The following is an 18,046-nucleotide window of genomic DNA, read 5'->3' on the forward strand; positions in this document are numbered from 1 at the left end:
TTTTGTTTTTTTTTGTTTTTTTTTAATTTAATTTTCATCTGAGTAAAATAATTGCCTGGATTAAAATTATGAAGGGGACTGATAGTTAAAGACTTTTCTTCACTTGACTTTAAGTCTCCACATTTACAAGGAAAACAAGTCCATTTTCTCGGCATTCTTTGTTGCTTGGATTCTTGAGACCAAGGTTTGAGCTTCATTGCCCTGGATCCACACCTCTTCCATAGTTGGCCTGTGTTAGTGATTTTATAGACTAGATCCTCAGCTAGTTTAAACTGCCATAGCTTCATTGATGTTAATGGAACTGTGCTGATTTACACCAACTGAGAATATGGCCCTTTAACTGTTACAGCAGTCCACATTATCCACGTTTGTGATGCCAGGCACAAGGGTATTATCTTTATATAGTTCTGTCATTTAAAGGTGATGCTAATGTTTTAACCTGGTTCTCTTTGCATCTCCTTGGGAACATTGCTAAACTCCTGCCCACCATATTGCTACCATTTCTCCACTGGCCAATCTATGCATTGTTACTTGCTGATTTATGAACTAGAAGATAGAACTATCTATAGGCTTTAACTCTGGTAAAATATTGCTTCCAAGATCCTTACATATACTTTTTTTTAAAGAGAGATCTTCAATTACTTCAGCCAATTCTTAAAACTGGCATGTTTTTAAGAGCACTAGTTTATCCATTTCCCAACACCAGCTACTCCCAATCACCCTTCCCTGTCCCTTTTCATGAGGTCCTCTTATAACAAAAGGTCCTTGCTACTTTCTTTCAGGGCTATTGAGAAGGTTCACCATCAATATCCGGGGGAAGGCTTCTATAGCAGATGCCTTCTCATCCTTAAGGAAAAGGGAGGGTGGCAACAAATCCTGGTTCTAAGGGCAGGTCTACTCTTAAAACTCTGCATTGGCACAGCTGCACCGATGCAGCTGTGCTGCTGCACTGCTTCAGTGAAGACATTCTACGCTGATGGGAGAGAGCTCTCCCATTGGCATAGTTAATTCACCTCCCCAAGATGCAGTAGCTATGTTGATGGGAGAAGCTGTCCCGTCAACATAGTGCTGCCTACTCAGAGGGGGCAGTTAAGTTTGGTATAATTATGTCACTCAGGGGTATGGATTTTTCACACCCTTGAGTGAGGTAGTTATACTGACATAGGCCTGCAGCGTAGACCTGGCCTAAGACATCTCAATGCATTCATAAAGAAGTTGAAATTCCGGAAGGCTACTTTGGCATCAGTAATCCCCACTCTGGAATCAAGGGACTGGTTCCCATCTTTCAGTCTTCAAGATGCATTCTTCAGCATAGCTATAATCCAATCACATAGGATGTACCTAAGATTCATGGTGGGCCAAGAACATTATCAAAATAGAGTGCTTCCCTTTTGTCTCTCCCCCACCCCAAGGTTGTTTACCAAAGTACTCATAGCATAGGTCAGGAAGAGAGGCACCAAAATGTATCCATATGTGGATGACTGGCTGGACTTGGGGAGGTCTTGTCAGTAGAATTTGAGCTCTGTCCTCCTTACAGGAACCTTTTCTGCAGCTTGAACTTGAAAATCTTTTCTACAGAAATCTACCAATTCCCTTCCAGAACATCATGTGATCCTAAAGTAAGAGACTGTCCTGCTTCTCTCTTTCTCTAGGTTGCACTTTTGAAGGAAACCCCTACAACAGCTCTATGAAATGGCAAGTGCCAGCTAATCCATGTATTGCATATCAATGTCAGGTAAGGGCTGGAAGTCGTGAAGTTAACAAATGCAGAATGGTTAGCTTTTTCTTTTGAAAGTCTGAATCTTTTGTATTAAATCCAAACAATACATTTAAAATCTTCAGTTTCTTAAGCCAAGAAAAACAAGAGATCATGTTCAGAGTTAAGGCTGCTGCTTTGTCCTTAACTCATCCAGTTGTGACCAGCTATAGTGCAACATTCAGAACAACAGGCTTATTTATCTTAAATACTGTGATTCTAATCTAAAACATACCCGGATGAGCTAAGGATGGAGTGCTAGCCTGAACACTGGAATTATTTTGCTTTTGTCAGCAATCATTAGACTTTTAACAAAATATGAGTGTGCACCTGTTTGTGAGACACACCAACCTGGAATACTAATCAAAATAAGCTAACAAACAACCCATTTCTTTTCCCTGAGCTACTGATTTGTAGACATAGTGGTCTGCATTTCTGATAGCCTTCCTGAGTTGCACCCATAAAATCCACAAGAGTATTCATCTGCAGACACACACATTGCATTTGTGCGCACAAGCCAGGTAACTGACAAATCGACGTTTCTGCAGTCTCTAGGTTTGTCCATACAAATGGATCTGATCACGATCTTCCAGGGGTGAAAATACAAAGTTCTGCTAAAAACCCTTTACCAAGAACTGCATTTTCTTCTGACCCAACACTGATGTCAGTACTACCTTTAGAAATAAGGTAGATGACCAAGTTTGAATACTCTGCCCAAATATTTTGAAGGGGACTGGAAATATTCAAAGGGATCTTTATGGGTACCTTTTGGCACCAGGTAGTCAGATACTTGCTCCTTTTTTGCTAAGGTCTGCTTGCTGCATTAATGATTTTCATGGGCATCTAAAACTGGCTGTGTCCACAAAACGTCTTTACAGAGAAAAAGTAAAAGGAAAGCATGCCCAGTTTTTAATGTTATGAGAATGTTATGGGCTGCAATTAAACAAGAGCAACAATAGCATATAGCCATACACTTTCTTTATAATAAGATGTTCAAAGCTTACATTTGGATGGTCTGATCTGTATTGGGCATGTGAAATGAACACCTACTTGTCTAAGTGCCAGTCTGAATGTCCAAAATGCAGAATTGGGTAATCCTATTTACCCTACGTGCTCCCATTTTGAAAATTAGGCTTCCTGTGTTTACAAATGTAAAGGTATGTTCACAAAAAACAGATTTTGCATCCAGATTCTCTTGCCCAGATTCATTGAGGAGGACTTTGGCTTCTTCAACAAGAAGTGCAGGAAATGATAATTTACTAGTACCTATCAGGAGGTGCATCTTAGATAAGAGGCTCCCATCTACAGAATGAGATGCTTTTATCTCCTTTCTAAGCCCTTTTCCTCTGAGAGGAGAGTGTAGGGAATGCTTTGTGTCTGTTCTGTTTACATCAAAGCTGCATGGCAGATTATTTCCAAGTTTCCTATGGGTGGGGACCCCTGATAAAGAAGAATTCCTTTTCCTAAGAAGGTGCTTAGTTTCTTACCTGACGCATTATAGGACAAATCTCATGGTTGTAGTCAGGGAGATTCAAGTGCTCTTTTGAGTGTGGATTAATCTGAATCCTGATAGTGAGCTGCAGATACAGAAAGAAAGGGGGATTTAAAAACTCTTTGCTATACAGCATATATCATGTCATTAATTGTGCATCCAGTTTTTTTGGTTTTTCTTTTTGCTCCTTATTATTATGTTTAGTTTGGTTTGTTCCCTTTCAGGAAGGAGTGGTAACAGAATCTGAGATGCAGTGTGTTGTTCATTGCAAAAACCCTTCTGAACTGCCGGGAATGTGTTGCCCCACTTGTCCAGGTAAGATTTCCTAGGGACTCTACTCTTCCATCTGTGCACAATATTTCTAGTTAAGTATCCACTATAATGGAGGGATTAGGAAGGAAGTTATTGAAATGTGGACCAGTAAAATAGAATGTATTGAATGGCATAAGGAAAAGAGTGAGTAGATTTTTGATTTTTTTTTTTGAACACCCATATTGCGACACATATTTTAATGCTGTGGAGTAGGGGAGGGAGATAGTATAGGAAAGAGTTTAAACAGTTTAGAATGCAGCTTGTCTAGTTTTTCATGTGTGAAGTATTCCAGAGGTTTTGGCAGCTGTGCAGGGTCTGGCCAGGGTTCATGTTTTAGAGATGAATGTATAGAAGGCGAATGGAAAGGGGCCAGGAGTCACATGTCACAGCATTGATAGGAAGGGGGTTGTTTTGGGAGTAGGAACATGGGGATTATGTTGAGTGTGCAGGGGATTATTTAGGCCTAACGTATAATATGACTAGGCAATAAAGGAAGGAGATAGTTTGGAAGGTTCTTTTGTGGGTAGTTTTGTCAAATTAGTTTTTATAGGACTATATAACTAGGAGAACATTGCTGCTCTAGTGTTATAATTGGCTTGGTATGTTTAATTTTTCATAGAATATCAGGGTTGGAAAGGACCTCAAGAGGTTATCTAGTCCAACCCCCTGCTCAAAGCAGGACCAATTCCCAACTAAGTCATCCCAGCCAGGGCTTTGTCAAACCTGAGCTTAAAAACTGTTTTTTATTATATCTATCCAAATTTAATGTGGACAAGCACTGTGTTTAAAAAAAAAAAAAGTGAAATCTTCTGTAAACAGAAGTTGATTGTGCCAGGACTCCCATTTTAATGTGGCACAAACTATCTGCCATAAAAGAAATTCTCTGTGTAAATCCGTGAAAGCTCTTCCTCCTCCATTCTGGCACCAAACTAACTTTTTAGGGCTCCCAAGGCTTACACAGGTTACTGCACTGCAATGCACGTTTTATTGTTGGATGCATATCACTGAAAGGATGAAGTGATTCCTTTCCCCATAATTCTACAGTACCATCATTTAACAAAGTGTCCCGATCTAAGTCACACTTACCCAAAGTCTGCTTTTCAGGTTGTATATTTGAAGGTAGACATTACCATGAAGGGAAGGAATTTCAGCCTGAAGGAAACAAATGCACCAAGTGTTCTTGTATTGTAAGTATTTCTCTCTGATATTGTAACTACCAGTACAGTCTTCAAAAGGCATATTCTTATTGTCGTAACTAGCAAAATATATATGGGGAGGCGACACTAATACACGCTCTTCTCTCCTCTGATTGTTGGAGTTCAAGCTTTATTTGAAGATTTCACAACACAATTGCTTTCTAGAGCACTACTACTATTCCCAAGTTGACATACTTTCATGGCTGTGTGTAGTTTAGAAGGTAGAGCAATGTATTTGGGAACTGGGGATTTGATGGTCCAAATGGTAGGCTGGTTCTGAGTGAGAGTCTTTTATTTCTTGTTGAGATCGGGTTACAGAGAGATAAGACAACAGGAGACAGGATTTTCATGAGACATCTATTGGCCAACATCTGTTGTATGTGTCCTACTGATCTTGCCATATGATTCTGATATGAAATCCCATGCAAGGGCATAAACTTATCCTGTTGGTTATGTTGCTTAATGAAAAGTGGATGGCTAATAAAGTCCTCACCACTATGATTAAAATATGGGCATGGTACCTGTCTTTGCTTGCCTTTTGTAGACCTGACTGGATGATTCAGTTGGCTTTGTGTTGGCACAGCTCTCACAAGTGAACTAATTGGTTCAGCATAAACCTTCTGAGGGCAAGGAATAATGTATGGTTGTGCTTTTAGCATCCTAGGAATTTCCCCATTACAGAGAAAGTCATCTGAGTGTGTCCATCTATAGTGTGAAGCCCCAGAATAGCGTTACTTTCAAACTTATCAAGTTGTAAGGACTGTCCTACTATCCCACTGAACCCATGTCCAACCTCTCTTCTTGGGGCTACACCAGAGGGATTTTAGCTTGACACTTATGAAAGGACATACTCTGGATCTTTTCCTTGTCTTGCAATTGTGTATATGGAGATTAGCAATTGCATCCTTATCATGATGAGATTATATACCTCTTAAGGTGGTTTGGGAACAAATTGATAAATTAAAGAGTAATAAGTCACCAGGATCAGATGGTATTCACCCAAAAGTTCTGAAGGAACTCCAATATGAAATTGCAGAACTACTAAGCATGGTATGTAACCGGTTACTTAAATCAGCCTCTGAACCAGATGACTGATAGCTAGCTAATGTAACGCCAATTTTAAAAAAAGGTAATTACAGTCCAGTAAACGTAATGTCAGTACCAGGCAAAATTGGTTGAGACTATAGTGAAGAACAGAGTTATCAGGCACTTTGATGAACATAATATAATGGGGAAGAGTCAACACTGCTTTTGGAAGGGAAATCATGCTTCACAAATCTATTAGAATTCTTTGAGGGTGTCATCAAACATGTGGACAAGAGCAATCCAGTGGATATAATGTACTTGGACTTTCAGAAAGCCTTTGACAAGGTCCCTCACCAAAGGCCCTTACACAAAGTAATCAGTCATGGGATAAGAAGGAAGGTCTTCTCATGGATCAGTAACTGGTTAAAAGACAGGAAACAAAGGGTAGGTATAAATGGTCAGTTTTCATAGTGGAGAGGGTAAATAGCTTGAGTACTCCAGATCTGCAGCCAGATCTGGGACCAGTACTGTTCACCATAGTCATAAATGATCTAGAAAAAGGGATTAAGAGTGAGGTGGCAAAGTTTGCAGATGATACAAAACTACTCAAGATAGTTAAGTCCCAGGCAGACGGTGAAGAGCTACAAAAAGATCTCTCATCACCGGGCAACAAAATGGCAGATGACAGCCTATGTTGATAAATGCAAAGTAATGCACATTGGGAAACATAATCCCAACTATATATACAAAATGATGGAGTCTCAATTAGCTGTTGCCACTCAAGGAAGAGACCTTGATGTAATTGTGGCTGTGACGGGTTGGGTCACAGAAACCCCCTTGGGATTGCCACCTGATGTGCTGGGACTACCTCTGAGCCTGTTTTCCCTGGCAGCTTGGAACTTCAGTACCCTGCCTTGTTGAGCCAGACTTACTAGCCTGCTGCAAACCTAGACCCAGGTCTGAATCACGTCCCCCAAAAGCTGCAGGCTTAACTGAAAACAGCTTAAGAAATGCTCCTGTCTCTAGCACCCAGTTCCCAATGGGGTCCAAACCCCAAATAAATCCATTTTACTCTGTATAAAGCATATACAGGGTAAACTCATAAATTGCCCTCTATAACACTGATATGCACAGCTGTTTACTCCCCCATGAATTAATTACTTGCTCTGGGTCAATTAATAAGCAAAAAGTGATTTTATTAAATGTAAAGAGTAGGATTTAAGTGGTTCCAAGTAATAACAGACAGAACGAAGTAAGTTACCAAGCAAAATAAAATAAAACACACAAGTCTAAGCCTATTACAGTAGGAAACTAAATACAGGTAAATCTCACCCTCAGAGATGTTCCAATAAGCTTCTTTGACAGACTAGACTCCTTCCTAGTCTGGGTCCAGCAATCACTCACACCCCCGTAGTTACTGTCCTTTGTTCCATCTCTTTGGGGTGGAGGGGCTATCTTTTGAGCCAGCTGAAGACAAAATGGAGGGGCTTCCAGGGCCTTATATAGTCTCTCTTGTGAGTGGAAACCCCTTAACCAGAGTTTGCAGTCACCTGGGCAAGTCACATGTCTATGAGTGATTCAGCTTTTTGCAGGCCGACACCATCGTTTACACGTTAGTTTGAACGTTTCCAGGAAAACTCAGATGTGGATTGGCATCTCCCAAAGTCCATTGTCAGTTAAGTACTCCCAAGTACACCATCATACTATGTTGACCAAATCTGTCTTATGTGCTTCCTACAGCAAGCACTTTAAATATAATCATAGAGCCAACGCTCATAACTCCAGATATAAAATGATACATGCATACAAATAGGATGAATATATTCAGTAGATCATAACCTTTGCAAAGATATGTTGCATGGCATATCTATCATAAAACATATTCCAGTTATGTCAATTTACACTCATAAGCATATTTCTATAACGCATTATGGGATGCAATGTCACAGTGGATAGTTCTCTGAAAACATCTGCTCAATGGGTAACAGTCAAAAAAGCTATTAGAATGTTAAGAACCACTAGGAAAGGATAGATAATAAGATAGTAAATATCATAATGCCATTATATATATCCAAGGTACGTACGGACCTGGAATACTGTATGCAGTTCTGGTTGCACCATCTCAAAAAAAGGATATATTAGAACTGGAAAAAGTACAGAGAAGGACAACAAAAATGATTAGGCATATGGAACAGTTTCTCTATGAGGAGAGATTAAAAAGACTAGGACTCTTCATCTTAGAAAAGAGACTACCAAGTGGGCATATGATAGATGTCTATAAAATCATGAATAGTGTGGAGAAAGTGAGTAAGAAAGTGTTATTTACCCCTTCACATCACACAAGAACTAGGGGTCACCCCATGAAATTAATAGGCAGCAGGTTTAAAACAAACCTAAAGAAGTACTTTTTCATACAACACAGTCAACCCATGGAACTCATTGCCATGGGATGTTTTGAAGGCCAAAGGTATAACTGGGTTCAAAAAAGAACTAGATAAGTTCATGGAGAATAGGTCCATCAATGGCTATTAGCCAAGATGATCAGGGATGCAAAACTCATGCTCTGGATGTCTCTAAACCTTTGACTGCCAGAAGCTGGGACTGGATGATTGGGGATGGATCACTCAATAGATTGCCTTGTTCTGTTCATTCCCTCTGAAGCATCTGGCATTGGTCACTCCCGGGAAGACAGGATACTGGGCTAGATGGACCATTGGTCTGACCCACTATGGCTATACATATGTTCTTATGCTCTTACATTGAGATCAGAGCTTAATACCACTTGAGAGAGAGGACCTACTTCATTAAGCTGCTTTCTAAGATCAGTGACGTGCAAGACTTGATTATTTGCTAACATCACAATAGATGGGCAAAAGATCAGTAATAATTATGTGATGGGTGCTTTAAGTTTCAATAGAGACATCCAGTGTCTTATAAGTACCACTTACAGATGTCCTGTTTTTAAAAACTAAAGAAAAAAAGGAAAACAAAATGGGGTTTTAGAAAAATCTTTTTTAATGTTACTACAAAGAAATAAAAACATTTCGGGGAGAAAGTCAGTTTTTGATCTGTGGAAGTGTTGCTCAGTATTAACTCTACTTTAAATCATCATTGTTAGCATGTTCATAGTTTTTGTTTCAAGTTTTTATCCTTAAAATGCACTGGAAATTGCATCTCACAGGCCCTATGCGGACTAAGTGTCTCCTGTGATGTGCTGAGCAGCCTCAACTTCCAGTGGAGTCCATGGACTCTCTTCTCTCATTTAAAACAGTTTTATGACATCTTTACATTGGTGTAACTTCACTGACTTCAGTGGGATTGCTCCTGATTTCCACCAGCCCAAGTGAGAGCGGAATTAGGTTTAATGGTGGTTGAGGCTCAGTGCCTGGCAGGAAGTGCTTTCTACCTCACAAGATCTTACCCATAATGGGCTAAATTCATCATTGGTATAAGTAGGTGCAGTCCCACAGAAGGCAATGGTGACATGCTTGCTGCTGTCAGCAGCATATTTGGCCTTTAGTGGATACCACCCTGACTTCACCAAACAGGAGTCATATTGTTCTGTATAAATGAGTTGTCAATATGCAATTTTTCCTATATCAACTCTCCTCCATTCCAAAAAACCAAAATGAACGAACCCTAACTGAGTGAGGTAAGATGGGGTGTTTGTCATGGGGAGGAAAGGGGAAGGAACCTACTGGATCAGATCAGAGGTCCATCTAGGCTAGTGTCCTGTCTCTGACAGTGGCCCGCACCGGATACTTCAGAGGAAGGTACAAGAACCCTGTAGCAGGTAGACGTAGGATAATCTGTCCCCCATCTCGGTCTCATCAAAGTCTCTAATAATTAGAGGTTGATTTAAACCCTGAAGCATGAGTTTTAATATCAATTCCAAAAAAAGGCTGATGTATTTCCTTATAACAGCTGTGGATATTTGTGATATCCATACAAAAGTCCAGTCCCTTTTGAATCTTGCACACAGTAACAAGGCAGTGTTCCTTTTCTAACTCGTCTCATTGTTATTTCTCTCGCTCCCCCTCCCTCCCCCAACTGCTTTTTGCCTATTTTGTTTTCTTCAGAATTTGGGGCCATATTACCTTCTATGTAATTTAAATTGGAGGCAAACAATGGACCAGGTTAAGAACTCTGATTGCAGTTTACTGCCTGTTCTGTGTCCTTTTCCTTTAAAGACGGGGTTTGTAGTGAATCTCTTATCTGAGTGGTCAGCGGATGTCTTATTTAAGATACCTATCTAGTCATGTGATAGTATGGGAACAGCCTTGTGAGTGATGTGCTGTAACATGTGAGGACTTTATTAGATGAAAGGTATTTCCTCACCCCTAATTAGATTTCTACTGTGAAGTGTGATTGGAACTATTCCACATGGCTTTTGGGGAAGAGGAGAGGAGATGAAGTGAAAAAAAGTTACTGCAAGGATATTGTTTGTAGTGTTGACAAAGGACTTGTGGATTTAAACACCTTGCGACAGTCACATTTCAGTGTTAGACAAAACTATGGACTAAGAATTTACCTTTTTTAATGACTTATGGTAGGGGGTCTAGAATATAAATTAAATATAAATAAATTAAATTAGTGGAGATATCCTATCTCCTAGAACTGGAAGGGACCTTGAAAGGTCATCGAGTCCAGCCCCCTGCCTTCACTAGCAGGACCAAGTACTGATTTTTGCCCCAGATCCCTAAGTGGCCCCCTCAAGGATTGAACTCACAACCCTGGGTTTAGCAGGCCAATGCTCAAACCACTGAGCTATCCCTCCCCCCCATCATAGCTGGTAGGATAAATGGCCTGGGGATTAAAGTTAACTATTAAAGTTGGGAGAACAAGAATGAGTATTGTCTTATCTGAATGGTGGTCTGCACTCAGTAAATTCATCAAAAGAAGCTATACTGATATTACGTACAAAAATCTACCTTTAAAATGTTAAGGTAGCACATGTAAGCACTCCAAAGTCAGGAAAAGTCAGAATTCCTGCACATCTTCACCCAATGAAGTGGTGCAATTCTGTACTGTTTACAACACAAGTTTGCCTATTGAATATGGCTGAGCCCTAAAAGCAGAAGAGAGGGTAATTATTACTTGTTTATGTGAATTTAGTGCCTCAGAATAGTGCCAGATTGAGTGCCCTGGAGACTAAAGTATCCTTTTTATCTGTAGACCATGTACAGAATAGGCAGTGGCTGAGCAATCTTCCTCACACTACTATGCCCGTGTTTCTTAATTCTGAACTAGACAGAGTCCATTTCTATGGGTGTATAGGTAGTTCAGTCTCCAAGGATATTCAATCCTTATCCTCTTTGCTGAGCTCACTAATAAGGCTCCCCACTTCCCCCATTTGTGTTGCTAGCTATTCTGTACTTGAAACTGGACTGCAACCTCGAAATAGGTTCCATCATACGTTGATGTATGTGGGAGTGAGATACCTGATGAGGATATGGAGGAGCGGGGGAGGGGGGGAGGTGAAGGGACAAAGCAGGGAGAGGGCAGGGAGATGGGGAGCATGTAAAGGGCCGATGGGTGGGCAGCACAGGCGACACATACCTGGTGCCTGCCCACACTTACCAGCCACTACAGTGTGCAGCATGCAGCCAGTGCCAGTTGGAAATGGGGCAGGGTCCCGCTGGCCGAGAGCCAGCATGCAGTGTGGGATGCACTGACTGACCAACAGGGGGAGTGGCCTGGCCCCACCAGGGCCGGCTCCAGGCACCAGTGAAGGAAGCAGGTGCTTGGGTCGGCCAATAGAAAGGGGCGGTACATCCGGGTCTTCAGTAGCAATTCGGCGGCGAGTCCCTCAGTCCCTCTCTTCCTCTTTGAGCTGCCGCCTGTAGAGGAACGGACTCACCCCTGCAGCGCCTCCTGCTGGTCGTCTCAGGAATTAGCTCTTCCAGCATCCTGGACCACCCTCTGCAGGCTGGTGATCCGCCTTGCCACTGCTTGGCCCCTGTGTCCCTCCCAGACCCGGTGCCCTGTTGTCTGGGGTGCTGCCCCCTGGCAGTACACCCCTCAGTTCTGGGTCTCTCCCTCCCAGGGGAACCCCCACCCACTATCCCCACTTCACCTCAGTCTTGGCTACTGCCGTCTCCAGTCTCCATCTAGCCCCCGTTCACTGGGGCAGACTGCAGTATCAGCCACTCATCACAGGCCAAGGGGTTTGGACCTGCTGCCTTTACCCACCCTCAGGCTGCCCCTCTGCAAGCCCAATACCTTGGTGGGCCTAAGACTAGGCCCTGCAGCCTGGGGAGTTGCTGGGCTAGGGCTTCCCAGCTCCTAAGGCCTTTCCCCAGCCCTGCCTCACTCTAGGTCCCCAGGTGAGTTCCCCAGCAGCCAGGCCTGTCTACCTCTCCCATCAGAGAGAGAGACTGCTCCCTCTGGCTTCCCTGGCTCTCTTATAAGACCCAGTCGCTTGGTTTGGGGTGTGGCCCCAGCTGCAGCCACTTCCCGCAATCAGCCAGGGTTTTGCTCCCTTTTACAGCCCCAGCCCTCGGCAGGGCTTTTCCAACCCCTTCAGGGCTGGAGTGGGTGTTCACCCTACTACACCGCTGATTGGCTTTTTTTTTTTCTTCTTCGCCGCTTGGGGTGGCAAAAAAGCTGGAGCCGGCCCTGGGCCCCATGCCCTACAGTTTTGCCCCACCACCAGCCTTGCACCTCCCACCCTCATCGTCGGCCACTGGACCTCCCCACTCACTGCTGGCAGGCGGGTGGCTGGTGAGCAGAGATCCGGCCAGCAGCAGGACCCACCAGTACTGATTTGGGGTGGGGGGGTGGGAGAGACAGAAAATATGGGACAATTTGCTCATTTTTAAGAAAAAGTAGGGACACTTGTTTAGAAGGGCTTAAATACGGGACTGTCCCTTTAAAAACAGGATGTCTGGTCACCCTAATTCTTGAACTTCATGGCCTAATATGATTATCACAGGACAAGACAACAACTACCATCATATTCAATTTCACATAGGTCACTAAACAACTACTAGCTAATAACTTTTGGGTCGTTGTTGAGTCAGGCTGTATTCATAGTGGTGACATGGAGATGAAAGACTCTGTATTCTATTATCTCTTCACTGAGCTATCTAGTCCTTAGGGTGACTGAAGTTTTTTGCTGAAAATGAAAATGTATCACCACTCTATTGCATGAGCTGGCTTGAAGTGACTCACTTTCTTTGGAGAAAGGTGGCCAGGATAATGTGGAACTCTTCCCGCATAGACTGAAACCCAGTTGTTGTACTGTAATTCATCTGTCTAGCATTAGTCTAGATTTCTTGATTTAGGCCAGTGGAGTGTTTTGGAGAAGACCTGGATATTTTCCCCCTCAGTAAGCACCTACTTAAGTGAAGGACTGGTGACTGTAATCTGTTATTTCTCAGGTACTATTTCTACAAGGCTGAGAGAGTGAGTTCCTGCTCACATAGTGGGGAAAAAAAGTTGGCTTACATGTTTTCTTTCTTACAGCCTATATTAAAATAGTCAGACTCTAATTATCTTAAGTGTCTTTTCTTTTGAAGTAGCACTTTTTTTTTTAAAGCGGGGGCGGGGGAAGGCTTGGCAAGAAAATGACTCTGTGTGAGAAACTTCTCCATGGTTACCATTATCTTTAAATGGTAGTTTTCCAAACTCATAACTAGGTCCTTTTGATTGCACAAGCACTCATATACCAGTGTTACCCAGACTCTAGGCTTTGTGAGCTCTGGCATGTGAGGTATGTGGAGGTATGAGGTACCACCATGCTGAGAGAAGCCAGGGCTATTGAGTAGCTACAGATGAGGACCAGTTTTACATGAAATGTCCAGCTGGGGGAGAAGGGGAGAGGTAATAGGTTACCCCATAAGGAAAACAACTGGAGGCTGGATTATTGCATTGTTGGGATGGCTGAGTGTTGTACTATATCTGAACTGTAGGAATGAGGAATAGATATCTTCTATGGAATTCCCAGGGAAGCAGTTAAGCCATTACTGATGTTGGTCTTCCAAAAACATATTTGCCATTTGTTTCCAAGCAGCTAAGTTTCACACAGGCAATACCAACCTGCTAAGCCAGTCTTCTGAAGTGTTTAGAAACAAATGAAGTTTGAATGTGTTACATTAGTTAAACTGGGGCACATGAAATTGGAGCTTATAACGAACAGAATTTAAAAGTGGCCCGAACCCCAACTTCATTTGTACATGTGTAAATTTTTCATCCTATTGTGTAAGCGTACCAGTTGTAGAATTAATATGTAGAAAACTAATTTGCTCCTGATTTGCATCTGTAAATGTGAGTTTGTGCAGGAAGTGTGTTACATTTATGCTCATGGAATGTTAGTGTGCAAAAGCAGTGTAAAGAAAGTTGTGCACAAAGAAATGGAAGTTGCACTGAGAAAATTTGGTTCTAAACCAATAAGTAGACCACATATATTAACATTTTAGACACCTACAGTCAGTTAATAACTGATTTATATGGCACCATGATACCATTAAATAGTTTGATTTTACAAATATTGAGAGCTACTGAAAAGTGATTCTTTTCCCACAAGACTTGAATTTGGAGGACAGGTATTCCAAGAATTTGCAGACATTTTTTTTTTAAATCCCTATAGCGGGCAATTGAAGGTGGCACAAACTGTTCATAACTCCATCTTTCAACTAACCTCCAATTTGGTGTAAGCAGTTTCAGATGTCGTCCATGTTGTTGTTGTACCTAAGACCATTGTTGACTGTTCCATTCATTGGGTGTACTTTGATGCAACTCCAAATTGTGTGGATCTTTTGACTCAGGGGCAGAGTATGGAAACAAAGAGCTTTGTGCAGAAATGGGAAAGTGACCAGTTGGGCTTTTGGTCAGAGTAGAGTATTCACTTCCCATCCATCAGAAACCTAAGTATAAAAAAGATTTATATAAAAAAATGATAATGGAGAACAATTAGCACTAATATCTGAGATCTGAAGGGATTTGCAGGGGAGGGAGGCCTTACTAGGATACAGGGATAGTGTGAGGCACTCAAGGGCTGTGTTGGACCTTATGTAGCTATCTAGGTACACACTTGCAAGTTTATTTTTCTGGATAGCTTCATTAGGGACCCAGTCCTGAGAGCTGCCTCTAATGGGTGAAGGGATCTGAATGCGTAGCAACCTGGAGGGTAAAGGGCTTAGTATGCGCTGAAATCAGCAAAACAAAAAACAACCCCTCTCCCCACCAGAAACCCCCTCAAGTAGTGGACTGGAGACTTTCCCCTTGTTTATCCATTATTTGTTTATTGAATAGATTTTCTTCAAACTTAGAAAAATATGCATTCCTCCCTGAAGACTGCGTACTGTATGTGCCAAGTCTGAAATTTTAAATCCATTTAATTTTGGATATATCCAAGTACAAAAAAGTGTTTGAACAATCTTTTCTTTAAAAACAAAATGGCTGGAAAAATACTGATTTTTTTTTTTTTTTCAGGCTCTCCGAGCTCTGGTCAAGTGTAGGTAGTCTCTTGGTCTATCCAAGGCCGTGATCAAGTGTCTTGATGTTTTTGGTCTTTTGACCTCGAGATGAAAACCTTGCCTTTATTTCTGGGACCTTGAAGTGAAAAAATTCTCTAAGTTATATCTGTTTAGCCATTCAGACTGCCCTCAAAAATTCAATGCAAGTCTGAGAACTTTTAGTCCAAAAGGAATCTTTGAGGAAAAATTTAAAAACCAACAAAAGTAAGGCCACAGAGTAAAAATACAAGCAAAATAAACCACAATTTATTTGAAACGCAATTAAACACTTTAATAATAATAATAATAATAATGCATAGAATCATAAAAATGTAGGGCTAGAAGGGACCCCAAGAGGTCACTAAGTCCTGCCCCCTGGGCTGAGGCAGGACCAAATAAACCTGTTACCTAGGCCATTCCTGACAGGTGTTTAGCCAACCTGTTGTTAGAAACTTGCAATGATATGGATTCCACTACCTCCTTTGGAAGCATATTCCAGAATTTAATTACCTTTATAGCTGTGCAGTTTTTGCTGATATCGAACCTAAATCTCCCTTGCAGTAAATTAAGCTCAATAGTAGTTCTACCTCCAATATACATGGTGGACAGTTGATCATCATCCTCTTCATAACAGTCCTTAATGTATTTGAAGATTTTTATCAGGTCCCCCCTCAGGCTTCTTTTCTCAAAACTAAACATGCTTTGTAACCTTTCCTCATAGGTCAGGTTTTCTAAGGCATTTATCATTTTGATAGCTGTCCTCTGGACTGCTCTCCAGCTTATCCATATCTTTCCTAAAGTGTGGCACCCTGAATTGGACATAGTAATCCAGCTGAGGCCTCACCAGTGCTGAGTAGGGCAGGACAACTGCGTCCCATGTCTTACATACAACAGTCCTGTTAATATACCCCAGAAAATTAGCTTTTTTTTGCAGCTGCGTCACTTTGTTGACTGATATTCAATTTCTGATCCACTATAATCCCCAAATCCTTTTTGGCAGTACAACCACCTCACCAAATATCCCCCATGTTGTAGCTGTGCATTTGATTTGTCTTTCCTAAGTGAAGTATTTTGCACTTGCCTTTATTTAATTTCATCTGTTGAATTCAGGCCAATTCTCCCATTTGTCAAGGTCATTTTGAATACTAATCCTATCCTCCAAAGTGTTTGCATCCCTCCCAGCTTGGTGTCACCTGCAAATTTCATAAGCATACTCTCCACTCCATTATCCAACTCCTGAATGAAAATATTGAATAGTACTGGACCCAGGACTGACACCTGTGAAACTCCCCTAGATATGCCCTTCCAGTTTGACAGTAAACCACTGATAACTACTCTGAGTGTGGTCTTTCCAGTTATGCACCTGCCTTATAGTAATTTCATCTAGACCGCATTTGCCTAGTTTTTTTTTTTTAAATGAGAATGTCATGTGGGACTGTCAAAAACATTACTAAAATCAAGATCTATTGCATCTACTGCTTCCCTCCTATCCACTAGGCCAGTAACCTTATAAAAGAAAGAAAATAGGTTGGTTTGTATGATTTGTTCTTGACACATCCCTGTTGGCTGTTCCTTATAACCTTATTATCCTCTAAGTGTTTAAACATTGATTAAAGATAATGGAACACATTATTAAACAAACATACTGAATTTAGGCTGACTGGTCTAATTCCTGGGTCCTCTTTGTTCCCCCTTTTAAAAGATAGGTACTATGTTTTACCTGTCTCTAGTCCTATGGGACTTCACCCATCCTTGATGAGTTCTCAAAGATAATTGCGAAACATTCTGAGATTGCTTGAGCTAGTTCCTTAAGTGCCCTAGGATGACTTTCATTAGGCCCTGATGACTTGAATACATCTAATTTATATAAGTATTCTTTAACCTGTTCTTTCCCTATTTTGGCTTACATTTCTTCCTTCTTATTAATATTGTATCGAGTATCTGGTCCCATTAACTTTTTTTGATTGAAGACTGAGGCAAAATAGGCATTAAACACTTCAGCCTTCTTGATTTCATCAGTTATTAGCTCGCCTTCCCTGCTAAGTGAAGGACCTACACTTTCCTTTGTCTTTCCCTTGTTCCTAATGTATTTTTAATAAGTCATCTTATTGCCTTTTGTGTCTCTTGTTAGGTGTAATCTTAGCCTTTCTGATTTTTGTCCCTACGTGCTTGTGTTATTCTTTTGTACTTAGCAATTTGTCCATGTTTCCATTTTTTGTAGGATTCCTTTTTAATTTTCAGGTCATTAAAGAGCTTCTGATGGAGCCAGATTGACCTCTTACTATTCTTCCTGTCTTTCCTTTGCATCGGAATAGTTTGCAGTTGTGCCTTTAATATTACCTCCTTGAGAAACTACCCAGTCTCCTGAACACCTTTATCCTTTAGATTTTCTTACCTACCAGTTCTGAGTTTGTTGAAGTCCATTACCTTATTCTGCAGCTCACTGCTTTCTTTTCTTAGAATCATGAAATCTCCCATTTCATGTTCACTTTCACCACAATCAGAAATTGCCATCCTCTTTCAGATTCACAACCAATTCCTCCCTGTTGGTCAGAATAAGTCTGAAATGGTGTCCCCCTCATTACTCCCTCCAGATTCTGAAACAAAAAGTTGTCCCCAATACATTCCAATGACTTACTGGAAATTTTGTGTTTTGCTGTATTACTTTTCCAACAGATGTCTGAGTAGTTAAACTCACCTATCTTATTACCAGGCCTTGTGGTTTGGATATTTCTGTTGTTTTTTCAAGAAATGCCTCATCCACCTACTTGTTCTGATTTGGTGGTCATTAGTAGACCCCCCCCCC

The 18,046-nt window shown here is 41.3% G+C and overlaps 1 protein-coding gene across 2 annotated transcripts in view; it reads left to right on the top strand.

Annotated features, from left to right (window-relative positions):
• The window catches only part of LOC112117057 (BMP-binding endothelial regulator protein), a 209,443-nt gene that overhangs the window by 36,783 nt on the left and 154,614 nt on the right, over positions 1 to 18,046 (top strand). For both annotated transcript variants that reach the window (XM_026663488.1, XM_026663489.2), the window contains 3 exons: positions 1,653 to 1,735; positions 3,473 to 3,563; positions 4,665 to 4,747. In XM_026663488.1, the coding sequence (XP_026519273.1) occupies positions 1,653 to 1,735; positions 3,473 to 3,563; positions 4,665 to 4,747 (257 nt within the window). The remainder of the gene's footprint in view (positions 1 to 1,652; positions 1,736 to 3,472; positions 3,564 to 4,664; positions 4,748 to 18,046) is intronic.

This window comes from Terrapene carolina, unplaced genomic scaffold (assembly GCF_002925995.2).
Source record: "Terrapene carolina triunguis isolate 2854851 unplaced genomic scaffold, T_m_triunguis-2.0 Scaffold33715, whole genome shotgun sequence".
NCBI classification, from domain to species: domain Eukaryota; kingdom Metazoa; phylum Chordata; order Testudines; family Emydidae; genus Terrapene; species Terrapene triunguis.